At 43.6% G+C, this 13,804-nt stretch overlaps 2 protein-coding genes across 2 annotated transcripts; one reads left to right on the top strand and one right to left on the bottom strand.

Moving 5' to 3' along the window:
• Window positions 1–384: 384 nt before the first annotated feature.
• clcn6 (Cl-/H+ antiporter 6) lies at window positions 385–8,955 on the bottom strand. The gene is made up of 23 exons (XM_084681110.1): window positions 8,844–8,955; window positions 8,579–8,638; window positions 8,377–8,442; window positions 8,216–8,281; window positions 8,047–8,113; window positions 7,848–7,954; window positions 7,629–7,755; window positions 7,004–7,071; window positions 6,756–6,814; window positions 6,454–6,586; window positions 6,189–6,302; window positions 5,923–6,089; window positions 5,572–5,701; window positions 5,074–5,203; window positions 4,769–4,922; window positions 4,091–4,247; window positions 3,842–3,948; window positions 3,501–3,687; window positions 3,070–3,230; window positions 2,825–2,981; window positions 2,618–2,725; window positions 2,328–2,453; window positions 385–2,000 (listed from the first exon to the last, which is right to left on the bottom strand). The coding sequence occupies exons 1-23, from the start codon at window positions 8,916–8,918 to the stop codon at window positions 1,920–1,922; spliced, it is 2,607 nt and encodes an 868-aa protein (XP_084537236.1). The 5' UTR covers window positions 8,919–8,955; the 3' UTR covers window positions 385–1,919.
• A 277-nt stretch (window positions 8,956–9,232) lies between these two features.
• Window positions 9,233–13,804, top strand: mthfr (methylenetetrahydrofolate reductase (NAD(P)H)). The gene is made up of 12 exons (XM_084681231.1): window positions 9,233–9,419; window positions 9,746–10,019; window positions 10,170–10,408; window positions 10,549–10,659; window positions 10,912–11,105; window positions 11,442–11,692; window positions 11,836–11,970; window positions 12,066–12,246; window positions 12,365–12,547; window positions 12,687–12,788; window positions 12,895–13,014; window positions 13,150–13,804. The coding sequence occupies exons 2-12, from the start codon at window positions 9,772–9,774 to the stop codon at window positions 13,372–13,374; spliced, it is 1,989 nt and encodes a 662-aa protein (XP_084537357.1). The 5' UTR covers window positions 9,233–9,419; window positions 9,746–9,771; the 3' UTR covers window positions 13,375–13,804.

Here is a 13,804-nt window from a genome sequence, read left to right on the forward strand (position 1 = left end):
TCATCACCGATACAGACAAATAATGAGTGTTGCTGTAGCATATGGGAACTTGTCAGAGAAAATGCACAAGGTTATTGTATTTTCTCTGTATGGGTGAAATGCACCTATACAGGCTAGAACGGTGTCTATAAATACAACTTAGTTGAACTGTTTGTTGAGTGCGATTCTTATCAAATGCAGGCTTGGTAGAACAGTGGGAAAAACGAACATTTTCCACTAAAGATTAGCCTGATTAGTAAATGGACCTTTACCAGTGTGTGCTGTTTTCTGAGGGCCAGTGTTATGTGGAAAACTGAGACCTGGGCATCAGTGCAGCCAACCACAACTCCTCATGTACAACCTCTGCTGAACAATGTGTGTGCCAAAAACTCAGATTAGTGGATCTTTCATATGATTTACAAATCAAACTGGTATTTATTGGAGAGAAATGTCAAGGCACACAACAGTGGAGTTTCTGCTTCTGATCTCTGGAGGACCTGACGGGTCTGCCATGAGCTTGTGTCCTATATGTGTCAAAGCTTTCCTCAACAAGTACAAATAAATGCCTTAACATTCATAGCAGACGTACTTAATATGTCACACGGTTATATTGGCAAAACAGTCCCTCTGAATCTGACAACTGGCTTAGCAGTAGAACATTTATAATTTGTTCATGTCTTCATATAATATCATCTGATTCATGTTCCCTGTACAGATACATTGACATTTATAGAGTATTATAAAGTAACATGATATAAAAACATATCTTTAAACTAACACAAACACATGGCTCGTCTACAAATAATAGTTGACAGGACAACATTAGTCCATGTTGTTTCAGGCAATGTAATTGCATGTCATTTTATCCATTGAGCAAATAATAAAATTACAATTTCATAAAAATAAAATTCTTAAATAAAACACTGAGCAAAATAATGACTCCAGAAATCAGGAATGCAAAATATATAAATATGTGCCATCACATTTTGTCAACATGACTCAAGGAAACTGTCAAACAAAGATTTCCAGGTTTAATAGGTTTGGTCCTAACTTCATCCCTTAGCAATACATGAGTCCTTAGTGCAAACCAAACCCATATAGAAGAGTTAAAACTGGCTTGCAAGAACACCGTATGTTATTGATTTACCAAAATATATCCATATTACTTGAAATCTATCCAGTGACACCACAGCTGAGGTCAACTTCAATAAGTCTGGCTTCAGTCAACAGAATATCCAGGGAGATTTACAATTCAAACTGACATGCCCAAACCAAAATGTCAAATAGAAGAATCTTGGTCAATTACAGCCCCCTTAAAGATCTATTCCTCTTAAAACACAACCACTGCCTGAATATCAGTGAAATATCTACCCTCTTAAGCTTTGTGTAGGTCCAGTGCAATAGTATGGTTTGTTAACGTAATTCCACAAATCTGTGTTGGTAAGAAATTGTTCTTACATTTTGATCCCTTGCTACAACTGAAAGTCTACTTTGATCATAGCCCTTCACAGGACACAAATAGCTTTAGTGCAAATTCACTCACATACACAGTAAATCCAAAACAAACTTGAAATGTACAGTCCAAAATGAAAAGTGCTCCAGTCATGCAGAGGGTAAAGCGTGGTTGTTAAAGCTAGTACACTGACTGTTAACCATGATGGTAGTAAAGGTACAGAGGATGGGAGAGGATCAGGGGGAAGTCATCTTAGCAGAGAGAACATCATCACTTGATCTTCCAGGTGTACACAACAGGAATGTGTCTGCCTATCATAGGCAGATGGATGCAGTGCTGTTTAGTGGGTTTCTTAAAGAGTATGTGTGTGTATGCGTGTCACAAAAACATATACAGACATAAGAAAGTTCCGGTCAGAGGTCCAAGTTCATGGAAACTTGTGCAGGACCGTGCTGTTTTAAAGCATTTGGATTTTGCAATCAGAAGCTCAAATGGTGATGTAGTGCTGCCTGAGTTTGGCCAACAGGAACTCGTGGGTTAAATTGTGTCTGGTGATGATTCCCACAATCTGAAATGAAGGGCACATCATTCTCTCTTACATACACAATTATTTGAAGCAGACCCCAATTCAATGATCATATGCCAGCAATTATCAGAGCAATCTCATTGCTTAGTGTATCTACACAAAGGCAAATTATAGTTTAGGCTTGAAATGAAGTGCACATTAGTGGAAAATAATCTCAGCAAAGCTGTAATTACTGTTAAGAAGCTGAATCTGTTCCAGAGTAATGTGTCAATGTGCAACACTCTCACTGTGGCTGTGAATATATGCAGGTTAAGAATATGTGATGGGCTCTGACTGGACTGTTCAGGGCCTTCAGACTGGGTCACTTACCTCCCCCACAGCATTAACCACTGGCAGGTGTCGTAAACCCATGGTCCTGAACAGGTTGAATACTTGGGACACATGCGTGTTTGGGGACACCGTATAGGGACATGGGTTCATATAGGGGGTGACATCCTACATAGAAACAAGAATATTCACATAAAGGCATACAAATCAGAGTATTAATTGGTCGAAATTGATAGTGACACAACAATTACACATCCTCGATACACTGACCTATTGAGAATATAATCCGCTATTTCACAATAGAAAACATGCTGTAGATAATTGGGTCATACCACTATCATGCGGGGGTTGAGAAGGGCCAGGTCCAAGTCATGGATGTCAGGGAAGCGGGGGTAGTCCTCCGTCATCTCTGCGTAGGACAGTCTGGGCTGGGTGGCACTCTGGGGGGACAAACAGAAACGATGGAAGTTCACTCACAAAGAAACAGCAGTGAACCACAGGCAAAGTGATAAGCATCACGCACCCACACACAAACTGACCGACTGGTTCTCAGCGTAGCAGACCCCTCGGATAAGCAGGTTGACCAGCTGGGAGCGGAGGATGAGCCCGTGGAAGGTGAGGGGGCGGAAGCGCTCCTCCATGGTCCAGTCCTCACTGGGGGACTGGTCTGGGTACAGGTTAGGGTACGGCACGTGTCTGGGAACACATGCAACACACTCTCACAAAACGCTCTTCAACATGGACATTCTGCAAAGGCATTTTCCCACACAGGGTGCCTTGGTACCTCCTCTCCAGCATCTGCTGCAGCATGTCCTGGCCCTCGTCTGCCGGCTCCGCCACAGGAAGCTGCTCGTCACACACGTTCCTCAGCTCGCTGGACGGGTACGACTTCATAGACTGGCACCGCCGTCTCTGCTCCCCGGCACGGGTCAGCACGCTCGCTTTCTGGATGTGTGTGTGTGTGTGAATTTGACTATTTTACTGAAACACTTCAACATCCACAAAAAGAACTTGGCTGAGAGGAGGAAGTCTCCCAATATTTATCCGAAAACGTATTTTAGCAATTGTCAAGTGAAATATACAATGTAAAGTTGTACAAATCCAATTAGATCCAACAGTAAAATTAGTAACAGTCCAGTCTAAATGGGCTTCCGACCTCCCCTGTACCTCAGCACAGAGCTCCACCTCCCCCTGGTGGTCAAAGCAGCTTCTTACCTTGAAGCGGATGTTGTTGCTGACCAGGATGTTGCCCTTCATGAACTCCCGCTCATTGTGGCGGTTCTCGGTTACCACGGGGAAGGCATGGTAGACGGTGGTGCGCAGGATGCTGACCAGAGACTGGATACGGGTATGGGGGTACACGTAGGTCAGGTTGGGCTCCATGATGTCACTGGCTGTCAGTCTGGATACAGCCAACAGGTGAGGAGAAATACCATGGTTACAACAGCTCTAAAATGCCTTTTTTTCTGTTGTCAGGAAGAAATACTTCCGTTTGTTGGTCCGTGTTGTTCTCCATCCATGTCATTATCAAAGTGTTAGTACTACTATTTGCTTACCTATCCATTTCCACCTCAGTCTCCCATTCCAGCAGTGGCACTCCTTTCAATAATATATGGATGTCATAAATGCCCTGGTTGAAGAAATCCCCTGTCCATTTGGCTACCTGGGAGGTTGCACATGCAGACTTTTTTAGCTGGATCAGTGAGGCTCTAGTCCCAGAAACAAGTTTCTAAGCCTCTATTTCCTCAAACAGTTGGATACGTGTATTGATGATTGCACATAAAAATACATGATACACACAGTACCATTAGTGTTATCATGATGGGCAGCCCGTATGTGATTTCATTTGTCGATTCGATGAGAATGACTGTCAGGCTGATAGTCATGCGAACCACGCCCCCGAGGAAGGCGGCTGCACCAATCAGAGCAAAGGTCCCAGAGTAGATGTGCATTCCCAGGTTTCTGTTGTGTGGAGATAGAAGACCCAAATTAGCCAATTAGAAAGAGGCCAATCATGAGGTCGAACACAGAGTATGATATATGATGTGATAAAGCACAGGTCGTATAAGGCATAGCTAGGTCCCTCATTGTGTGCCATTCATATGTCTCCAATATCAAATAGTATTTTCTTTCAAAACATCAACGTCTTCAGATTAAAATGGCCAAGAGTCATCTAAATAACTAGAGTTAAGTACCAAGACAGACAGGCAACTGTCTCCCCCAGTTAGGGTGGCCCCAGAGGGGCGCATGCTAACAATCATTACTCTCAGATGAGAGGAACTCAAAGCCCAGACAAAGAGTGCTAAAACTGGGTCAAACAAAGAGAGAGAGAGATAGATACACACAGAGAGGGAGAGGATGAAGGGGGGTAAGGGAAGGTCAGGCTTCAAACCATGTGGTCAGCAGATTCCTCCCTGAGTAAGTGGCAGAGGGTGTTTGTTTTACGAACTGCCTGGAGACAAAAATGTGATCCGAGCACCTACATTTTCAGGAGGTTGGCCACCAGACGTCCAAAAGCAGCGCCACAGAGCAGTGAGGGCACGAAGAGGCCGCTGGGTACGGACACTCCATAGGTCCAACAGGCCAACAGGAAGTAGAGGAGGAAGAACACTGACAGTGTCACAGGGCTGAATGTTCCTAAAGACAAACAACAGGAAGTCCAATGCTGATGTGAAAGCAGCAGTGCTGATATATAGACCACACCCCTTTAGTCAAGAGTAGGCGACCTGTCAGTCATCAACTGATACACGCTGAAACAGGACGGTTTATGTGTGTGTGTGTGTCTCACCGTCCTGGTGAAAGAGCTGGTGGATGGCCACTTCCTGGGGGTTGAAGAAGAGAGTAGCCATGTCGTTGTAGGTGTTATTAGGACAGAAGAACTGTCGGATTGTAGAGTTGGTGTTTTCATTCTGATCCACCTAAAAACACAGCAGCAATACATGTGTCATCATTAAGTATTAAGTTCCAAGTATTAAGTGGTTGCCAGTTCGATTCCCGGCTGGTGCACATGTTGTTGTGTCCTTGGGCAAGGCACTTCACCCTACTTGCCTTGGGGAGAATGTCCCTGTACTTACTGTAAGTCGCTCTGGATAAGAGCGTCTGCTAAATGACTAAATGTAAATGCAAGTTCATCAAGAAATAAACTGGACTGTACGAGTCCAGTCCATATCTTTAGACCAGACATCATTAAGAAGCTCTTAGCGTGAAGAGTAACTAATCTGGGAAACCCGGCCTGTGCCTGTCAGAGGTAAGCTGACAGCAGTGAAGGTACCATGGACACACCTACCAGGGCTGTGGTGTTGTTGATTGTGGGAATTGGAGTTGGAGTGGGCAAATCCCGACATTCACCCAACGTCATGGACACTGTAAATATCACCACTGTTGTCACCATGGTAACCAGCAGACTCTCCAAGACCCTGAAATAACAAAATTAGAAAGGCTATGAAGAAAACTTAACCTAAAAAGTTTTGGCGATTACTTATTTATTATTACATACTTATGCTTATTTTCAAAATAAGCGTTTCAATGATGAAGTTTGCTTTACTTGATCAAGTTTATATTTGTACTATTTGAAACAGTTTTAGACAGTTTCATCCCCTCACAACACAGGAGAGAGGGGGTTCTCCCCAGTATTCACCTGACAAACTTGGCCTTGGGGTGGACATGCTTCATGCGATACTTGGCCAGTCTCTTGTTAACACAGTTGAAGAGAGCTCCCAGCAGCCCGCCTACTACTCCCATCAAAACAAAAAAGGCCAGGTCCACCACCGTCCACAGGTGGCAGCTCTTATCCCCGTCTAGACACTGGGAGAGACACACCAAATATACAATGGTGAAATATGACATGAAGACACATATGGCGAAGCTGAAATGTATGTACGAGCAATAATGGCAAAACCGTACCTTGAACTCCCCAAAATTGAGCAGACCAGGAAGTTGGAAGGAGCCCCACTTTCTGTAGTTGATTCCCGAGCGGAAGAAATTAAGGGTGAATGTGGCTGACATGGAGCAGAAGAGCTGGGGAGGAGTGAGACAGAGAGGAGGACCTCAGGCATCAAACTGACCACTGTTCTGTGAAACAGGTATTGCTAGACCACTCGTCAGTCCCTTCTCCCCTCAGTTTCAACTTTATGCAATTCAACGTGGTCACAGGTGCATATTGACCTACCACTTTCCAAGTGAGCGCCTGGTTCCAGAAGGAGGAGCCCTCCTCCAGACTGAAGAGAGTGCCCCCTATAGGCGCTCCAAACGCAGCTGCCACGCCTGCAGCTGCCCCCGCCGAGACAAAGTCCCTCTTGTCCCTGGGAACACATCAAGCAAACCACAACTTTGTCAGTTTATTCATCTTCGCAAAACACTACTGTGAGCTTACTGGATATTTCTGAGCATGTGACCCGGTCAGGACAATCCTGTTAGAGGATACTTGATCTGTTTGTGTCTAGAAGGGATGGTGTTACAGGATTGCTGTACCTGTCACTGCGAAAGTACGGGAAATCAAAGCGGATCTTCTTAAAAGTGATGCTCTGGAACTATAATAAGAAGGCAAGGTTAATAGCAAACTAGTGTTCACAGGCTTTTAATGTCCTAATAATCTAATCAAATCTAATCATTTGCTTTTAGTTAAGTGAGGAAAATTCCAAAGATAATACCCCATTTGAAATGAGCCTCGCAGATGTCAATGAGCATCTGAATACAATCTGTAATGAGTAGGTCTATACCTGGGGGAGGCCAGCTCCTACGATAGCTCCACTGTGGATCATTGGGCCCTCCTTCCCCACAAACAGACCTGGGGAATCAAACACAGAGTCAGATGATCACACCATTAAGGAACTATATATATATCTGTGGTAGTAGGAGATTTAATGTCTTGGCTCCTGTGGCACCAAGATCACAGGTCATCTTAAAGACGCTCCTTGGTTCTATATATAAGACAGTAAGGAGACAGTCATTCGTTTAACCACCAAGCACTAGGCTATTATGGACCAATGTTTCCAGGCCTGTACTAATAAACATCTGTACTAAATTATTTAAATAAGCATCTAAATTGTTTTGTAGTAATCCATGAGTATGAGTCTTTCCAAGCTCAGGAAGTCAAATATGGTGCATCATTCTGGAACTATCTATCGAATAAGAGTCTTTTACAGTAACAACAGATTAACCACGGGTGACACTGTATCTTCTGAAACATGAATTTAAAGCCCTTTTTTGTTCATGTTCGTCAAATGTGTTCACTGTCCCACATAGAACTGGACTGCAGTAACAAGACAGCATGTTATAACAGCAAGCTCATGAATAGGATGCAAGGACTAAACAAAAATGTTCTTGAATATGATGCAGCAGTACCTCCTGCTACGGTGAACAGCACCCCGAAGACCTTGCAGAGGAACGTTCGAAGTCTGACGATCCCTGGAATTTTAACTCCGTTCAGGTAACTTTTGATCTCTGGGATACCTGACCCTGCAGCTACAGGCTACAGACCAGAAAGACATTCAGAACTCCACCAGATCAGCAGTGGAAAGAACAACCACAATTCAACAGGTAGTTCAGATATGGCAGGTTTACCTCAATGAGAACTAGCACACTGGCAATGAAGATGAAGGCCAAGTTGAAAGCCAGGAGCTGGAGGAGTGACAGGGCGAGGCAGCCTTTCTCGCTGCACTCTTCTACAGCTTCAGCACCAAAGTTAAGAATTTAGCATTTGAAACTTGAGTTGATGATTCAAATGGAGATCAAGATTCAAATGGAGTTGAATCAAGGATACATTTTCCGACCAAGCTGAGTTTGATCTGAGTGAAGAGTCGTACAAAAAAGTCCACGAGAAAGCCCACCTGGAGGAAATTAAAATTATACATCGGTCTAGTATTTCATGCTACCAGCCAAGGAATGAGAGTTACCACAATATGTGGGTGGAATACAATAGTTGAACTTACCAGGCCTATGGATACGCCTATAGCAAACACCATTATCCATTTCACAGCTTCGTACTTTTTGGCTTTCTAAAATCAGACATTAGAAACCACTTAAGAGGCAAATGCAGACAGGCATTCTGATTAAAAAACGAATAGATTTCGGTTTATATATTTAGACTAACCTTATTGTCCATACCCTCCAAGACCTCAACATAGGGCTCGTTAATGCATCTGTCATAATCCAAGCTCTGCCAAAATATGCCGACAAAGATCGAGCATTAGGATGTTTTGTCATTCTGAGCCTTTCATCAGACAACCATCGGATCTCAACAACACTCAGGCAGAGCACGCTCTTCATTTGATGTTTGCTTTGTTATTACTTACCTCATAATCTTTCCTTGGCAGAATTTCATCCTCTTCATCTCTAGTTTCCCCAAGTATTGTCTAATGCAGGGGAAAATAAAGTTACACTTCCGAAGAGTGCCAAGGTTAGGTCCTCTCTGCCCAGACAGAACCCACAGATGCTGAGCCTGGAGCAAGCCAATCCCTAAACTAGGTAATGTTAAACTATGGTTGTTGTATATCAAGATATTTAAGCAAAGTATACTACCCGTGCAATTGTATAAATCAAGTGAACATTGTTCCGTACCAGTTCTTCGGGTGTGCGGGTCTCTCCATCCCGGCAACAACAGTGACAACAAAAACAGTTACCACAGCACGCCATCTTCGCTGCACTGTCTACTGACGCTTCTGCATCGACCTTCCGGCTTCATGTCATGTGATAGAAACGTAAGACGATGCCAAAATATCTAAACTGCGTAAAATATAAGCATTTAAGGTAACGTTCGCCGAATACATATGAGAATGTTGATATAGTCACCATGCTCTGTCTCGGCATCATCATACATTTTAATAGGGTATTATGTTTACATATTTGCATTGCATTACTAATACATCTAAGCATATAGTCAAGCACTTACACGGAGTGTTAAGATTATATGCGTAAAGTGTACGCAATTACAGGACCCTCCAGGAAGGGATCCCCCACAAATGTCGAGACGAGAATAGAAAAAATAAAAACACGAAAACTTATCAGAAGGCACATGTTTTTCTTGGAAGATAAAGACGGGCTATGCGTTTCTAACGTTAGTCGCTCAGAGAACGCGTTATTGAGCAGGGAGCAGGACAAGACTACTTGGGAACAACCACAATTCTTGATTGAGAGGTGAGCTGATAGATTTAGCTAGAAAATATACAGTCTACGATACGATACGAAACGATACGATGAGTCTGTCCACCCATTGTTATTTCCATTGGGACTTGCACGTTCTTTATAGTTAAATAATACTACGTTTGTTTTAAACCCTACTGAGCTGACGACAGAAGGGTTGTGCTGGTAATGATATTTTAACGGGTGGAACGCCCATCAATTTTTGTGTACACAATGCAAATGTGTGCAACGAAGGTCAAAAAGTGTTGAGCGGATATTTCCAGTGTGTGTGTGACTGATTTAAGAGAGGACAGTCTTGTAGCCGTTTTTTGTGACTTTAGATAATATATAGATACTTCCCGGGATCATGGTAAACCAAGTCCAGAGAGTTGACGGCGAGTGGCAATCATGCAAGAGCGACTCCAGCGGAGCGAGCAACAGCGGAGGCGACAGTTCCAAAGAGAGCTCTCGCAGCTCTACGCCCGTGTTGGACACCGACCGTACGGACAGGCTGCGGGACAAGATGCGTCGGCGGATTGAGTCAGGAGACAATTGGTTCTCTCTGGAGTTTTTCCCCCCTCGCACCGCGAGTGGAGCTGTCAATCTCATATCTAGGTTTGTAAATAAAAATCTTGCCCAAATTGATTGCTCCATAAAGTAAACAAATGTTGATATTCTGACTATAGGCAATTAATTAACTAAACCTTTCTGAGTATTTCTAACAAAGGCATATCTGGATTGCATAATGTCATCTCTTTCTCTCAGATTTGACCGAATGGGCTCTGGAGGGCCCCTCTTCATAGATGTCACCTGGCACCCAGCAGGGGACCCAGGGTCAGACAAAGAGACCTCCTCTATGATGATCGCGAGCACAGCAGTCAACTACTGTGGTCTGGAGAGCATCCTGCATCTGACCTGCTGCAATCAAACCAGAGAGACCATAACTGGCTACCTCAGTAAAGCCAAGCGCCTTGGCTTGAAAAACATAATGGCTTTGAGAGGAGGTCAGTTCCCTTTGAAGATATTGTATTTGTTACTGAGTGGTTATACAGCTTTTATCAAGAAAACCCTAAAATCATCCATAAACATGAACTTAGAACCCACTTCCTCAACGAACAATCTTCTGTATTTTGTTTTTTTAAAGACCCGGTTGCAGATGACTGGGAGGAGGAGGAAGGAGGATTTAACTATGCCACTGACCTCGTCAAACACATCCGCAGCGAGTTTGACGACTACTTTGACATCTGTGTTGCAGGTATGTATTTTTTTTCCATACGTAAGTTCATACATATATTCATTTATTCTCCTAAAAGAGACTGGGCTAAATCTTTTAGACACACCCTTTGTTGTACTAACAAAAACTTTGACGTCACTGTCAGATGGTTTTTCGTAACTAATTTTCTACATTTTGGGCTCGCTGATTTGCTAAGGGATGTGTGATCTCAAAGCCTACCTTCTGATAGGTCCTGTTTGTTCTGAATATCCATATTGTTTTCTTTTTGCTCAGGCTACCCAACTGGTCACCCTGAAGCAGAGAGCTACACTGATGACCTGAGACATCTGAAGGAGAAGGTGGATGCTGGAGCAGACTTCATCATAACTCAGCTGTTCTTCAGGGCAGACACCTTCCTCAAGTTTGTTAGAGATTGCAGGGCCATTGGCATCACTTGCCCCATCCTACCTGGAATTTTCCCCATCCAGGTACATGGAAAACTGGTTTATCAGGGCAGTTGCATGGAGATGATCAAAGGTTAATAATTAAGGCAGGTTGTACTTTTGTAACGCCTTGCTTTTGTATCACATGCTTTCCTAATATCTAACTAGCATGGACATGAAATGTGGTTGCCTTACACCTTAGTCCCTCAAAGTGTAAATCAATTATTCCTAGAAAACATCTGAAATGTTATTACAAATAACATGCCAATAATCTTTCTGTCGATAAAGTGTATGGGCATTCAGCGCTGTACACACAAGGATTAAACCCTCACAGGAGGTTTGATAGATGATTTGAGATCTATACAACCATTGTTCCTGCAGGGCTACCAGTCCTTGAAGCAGCTGGTGAAGCTGTCCAAGCTGGAGGTCCCAGAGGAGATCACACGGGTCATCGAGCCCATCAAGGACAATGACGCTGCCATCCGCAACTATGGCATAGAGCAGGCAGTGGGCATGTGCCGTGTACTGCTGAAGAGTGGTGAGGTGCCAGGCCTCCACTTCTACACCCTCAACCGTGAGGTGGCCACCATGGAGGTGCTTCGACAGTTGGGCATGTGGAACGAGGACCCCAGGTCTGTGCCCTGCTACAGCTTTTGTTGAAGGATAGGAACAGAAGGGTTTTTTTTGGCAAGAGAGAAACCTATTCTGATGACCGCTATATTTAGGATACCATTTCAAAACAAATGATGCTGACCTGAGAGGGTTTTATTTCCAGACGGCCCCTCCCCTGGGCAGTGAGTGCTCACCCCAAGCGCAAGGTGGAGGACGTCAGGCCAATCTTCTGGGCCTCCAGACCAAAGAGCTACATCTACAGAACCCAAGACTGGGATGACTTCCCAAACGGCAGATGGTAAAGCTACAGTCAGCCATTCCAAGTCAACAAATGTGTTTCGACCTCGCAAACTGTCTTTGTAAATGTGACATGGTTTTCTTTTGTTACTGAAGGGGTAATTCGTCCTCTCCAGCCTTTGGGGAGCTGAATGACTACTACCTGTTCTATCTAAAGAGTAAGTCCTCAAAGGATGCGCTGCTACAGATGTGGGGCAAAGAGCTGACAAGCGAAGCCAGCGTTTATGAGGTCTTCACCAACTACATTATGGCCCAGCCCAACCAAAACGGACATAAGGTGACACACCTTCATATCACATCTCAAGGCCACGCATATGAAAGTCCCGTTTCATCGCTTACAAAGCCCATAAGCGCCTGCCCGCTAGCTCAGTGGCTCATTCCCTTGTGCTGTTTAGGTGATGTGTCTGCCGTGGAACGATGAACCTCTCGCCACAGAGACCAACCTGCTAAAGGATGAGTTGGAGAAGGTGAATCGGAGAGGGGTCCTCACCATCAACTCCCAACCCAATATCAATGGCAAGCCTTCTTCAGACCCCATTGTGGGCTGGGGACCTCCAGGAGGCTACGTCTTTCAGAAGGTTTGTCGTCAGACAAACTTAAGAGATCCATCATTAATATGTTCTGTATGTGTGCAGAAGTTCATAGTTCCGAAGATTTTTTGTTGTTGATGGAAATGGTTGTTTTCACAACACGAATCATTGTTTGTTACTCCAACAGGCATATCTGGAATTTTTCACCTCGAGTGAGAACGTAACAGCCCTTCTCAAAGTATTAAAGAAATATGAGCCTCGTGTAAACTACCATATTGTCAATGTTCATGTAAGTTTTGTATATTGAGCTAGCACAAATGCATATTTAGTAAACAATTGTATTACTGTTGTATTTTTACACATTTTGAGTCATGGCACCTGTAATTCCTATCCAGGGTAAGAACACAACAAATGCCCATGACATGCAGCCTAATGCTGTGACGTGGGCCATCTTCCCAGGCAGGGAGATAGTGCAGCCTACTGTGGTGGATCCTGTCAGCTTCATGTACTGGAAGGTAAGGTGACATTTGGGAAAGTCCCATGAAAGGACTGCCCTTGGGATTTTTTTTCTTTTTTTTTTCTGGTACTGATAAATATTACAAAAGGGCTATAAAGATAAACCTGTTGAATGTTAAACATTTGTCCATCAGGACGAGGCCTTTGCCCTGTGGATCGAGCAGTGGGCCAAACTATATGAAGATGAGTCACCTTCTCGCATGATCATCAAATACATCCATGACAACTACTTCCTAGTCAACCTGGTTGACAATGACTTCCCATTGGAGAACTGCTTGTGGCAGGTCATCGACGACATGTTTGAGCTTCTCGACGCTCCTCCCGAACCTGTGGAAGTAAACTCTGCTGTTGATGTCTAACTCATTTTAAACACTTACGAACTGCGCTGCCTGGATGATGCATCCAAATAAGCACTACAGCGAAGGAAGGCTATCTGGATGATAAAAGAAAGATTTTGTATTTTGAAATGTTTTTATTGTAGGTGTTGTAAAAGACTTAACTGTTTTTGAATCAAAGTATAAATTGAGCAACACTGGAATGGAAGCATAGGGGTTACAAGAACCCGCACACCATATTGTGTCCTTGATTACCATTGTAATCTACCACAGAACATTGTTACAGTATCAACCTACTGCTGCTAATTAATGCTTTCACAAGAAGCCTTAAAAGTATCAAGCAATTAGCAGTGACCTCACTGCAAGTAGTCATTTCAGTTATTGTTTTTATTTATTTACTCATTTTGGTGATGGAGTAAGAAAAGCCAATAAAAAAATATTTTTGCAATGTGAA

This window comes from Hypomesus nipponensis, chromosome 18, assembly GCF_054491055.1.
Source record: "Hypomesus nipponensis isolate SF chromosome 18, ASM5449105v1, whole genome shotgun sequence".
Taxonomy (NCBI): Eukaryota; Metazoa; Chordata; class Actinopteri; order Osmeriformes; family Osmeridae; genus Hypomesus; species Hypomesus nipponensis.

What these genes read in the sequence shown, in the direction of transcription:
- mthfr (XM_084681231.1), top strand. Translation starts at nt 9,772, where the DNA reads ATGGTAAACCAAGTCCAGAGAGTTGACGGCGAGTGGCAATCATGCAAG. An exon ending in GCTGTCAATCTCATATCTAG is followed by an intron (nt 10,020 to 10,169) that starts GTTTGTAAATAA and finishes TCTTTCTCTCAG; the next exon opens with ATTTGACCGAATGGGCTCTG. An exon ending in CTGGAATTTTCCCCATCCAG is followed by an intron (nt 11,106 to 11,441) that starts GTACATGGAAAA and finishes TTGTTCCTGCAG; the next exon opens with GGCTACCAGTCCTTGAAGCA.
- clcn6 (XM_084681110.1), bottom strand. Translation starts at nt 8,918, where the DNA reads ATGGCGTGCTGTGGTAACTGTTTTTGTTGTCACTGTTGTTGCCGGGAT. An exon ending in ACTCAGCTTGGTCGGAAAAT is followed by an intron (nt 7,955 to 8,046) that starts GTATCCTTGATT and finishes TTGGTGCTGAAG; the next exon opens with CTGTAGAAGAGTGCAGCGAG. An exon ending in TCAATTTTGGGGAGTTCAAG is followed by an intron (nt 6,090 to 6,188) that starts GTACGGTTTTGC and finishes TGTCTCTCCCAG; the next exon opens with TGTCTAGACGGGGATAAGAG.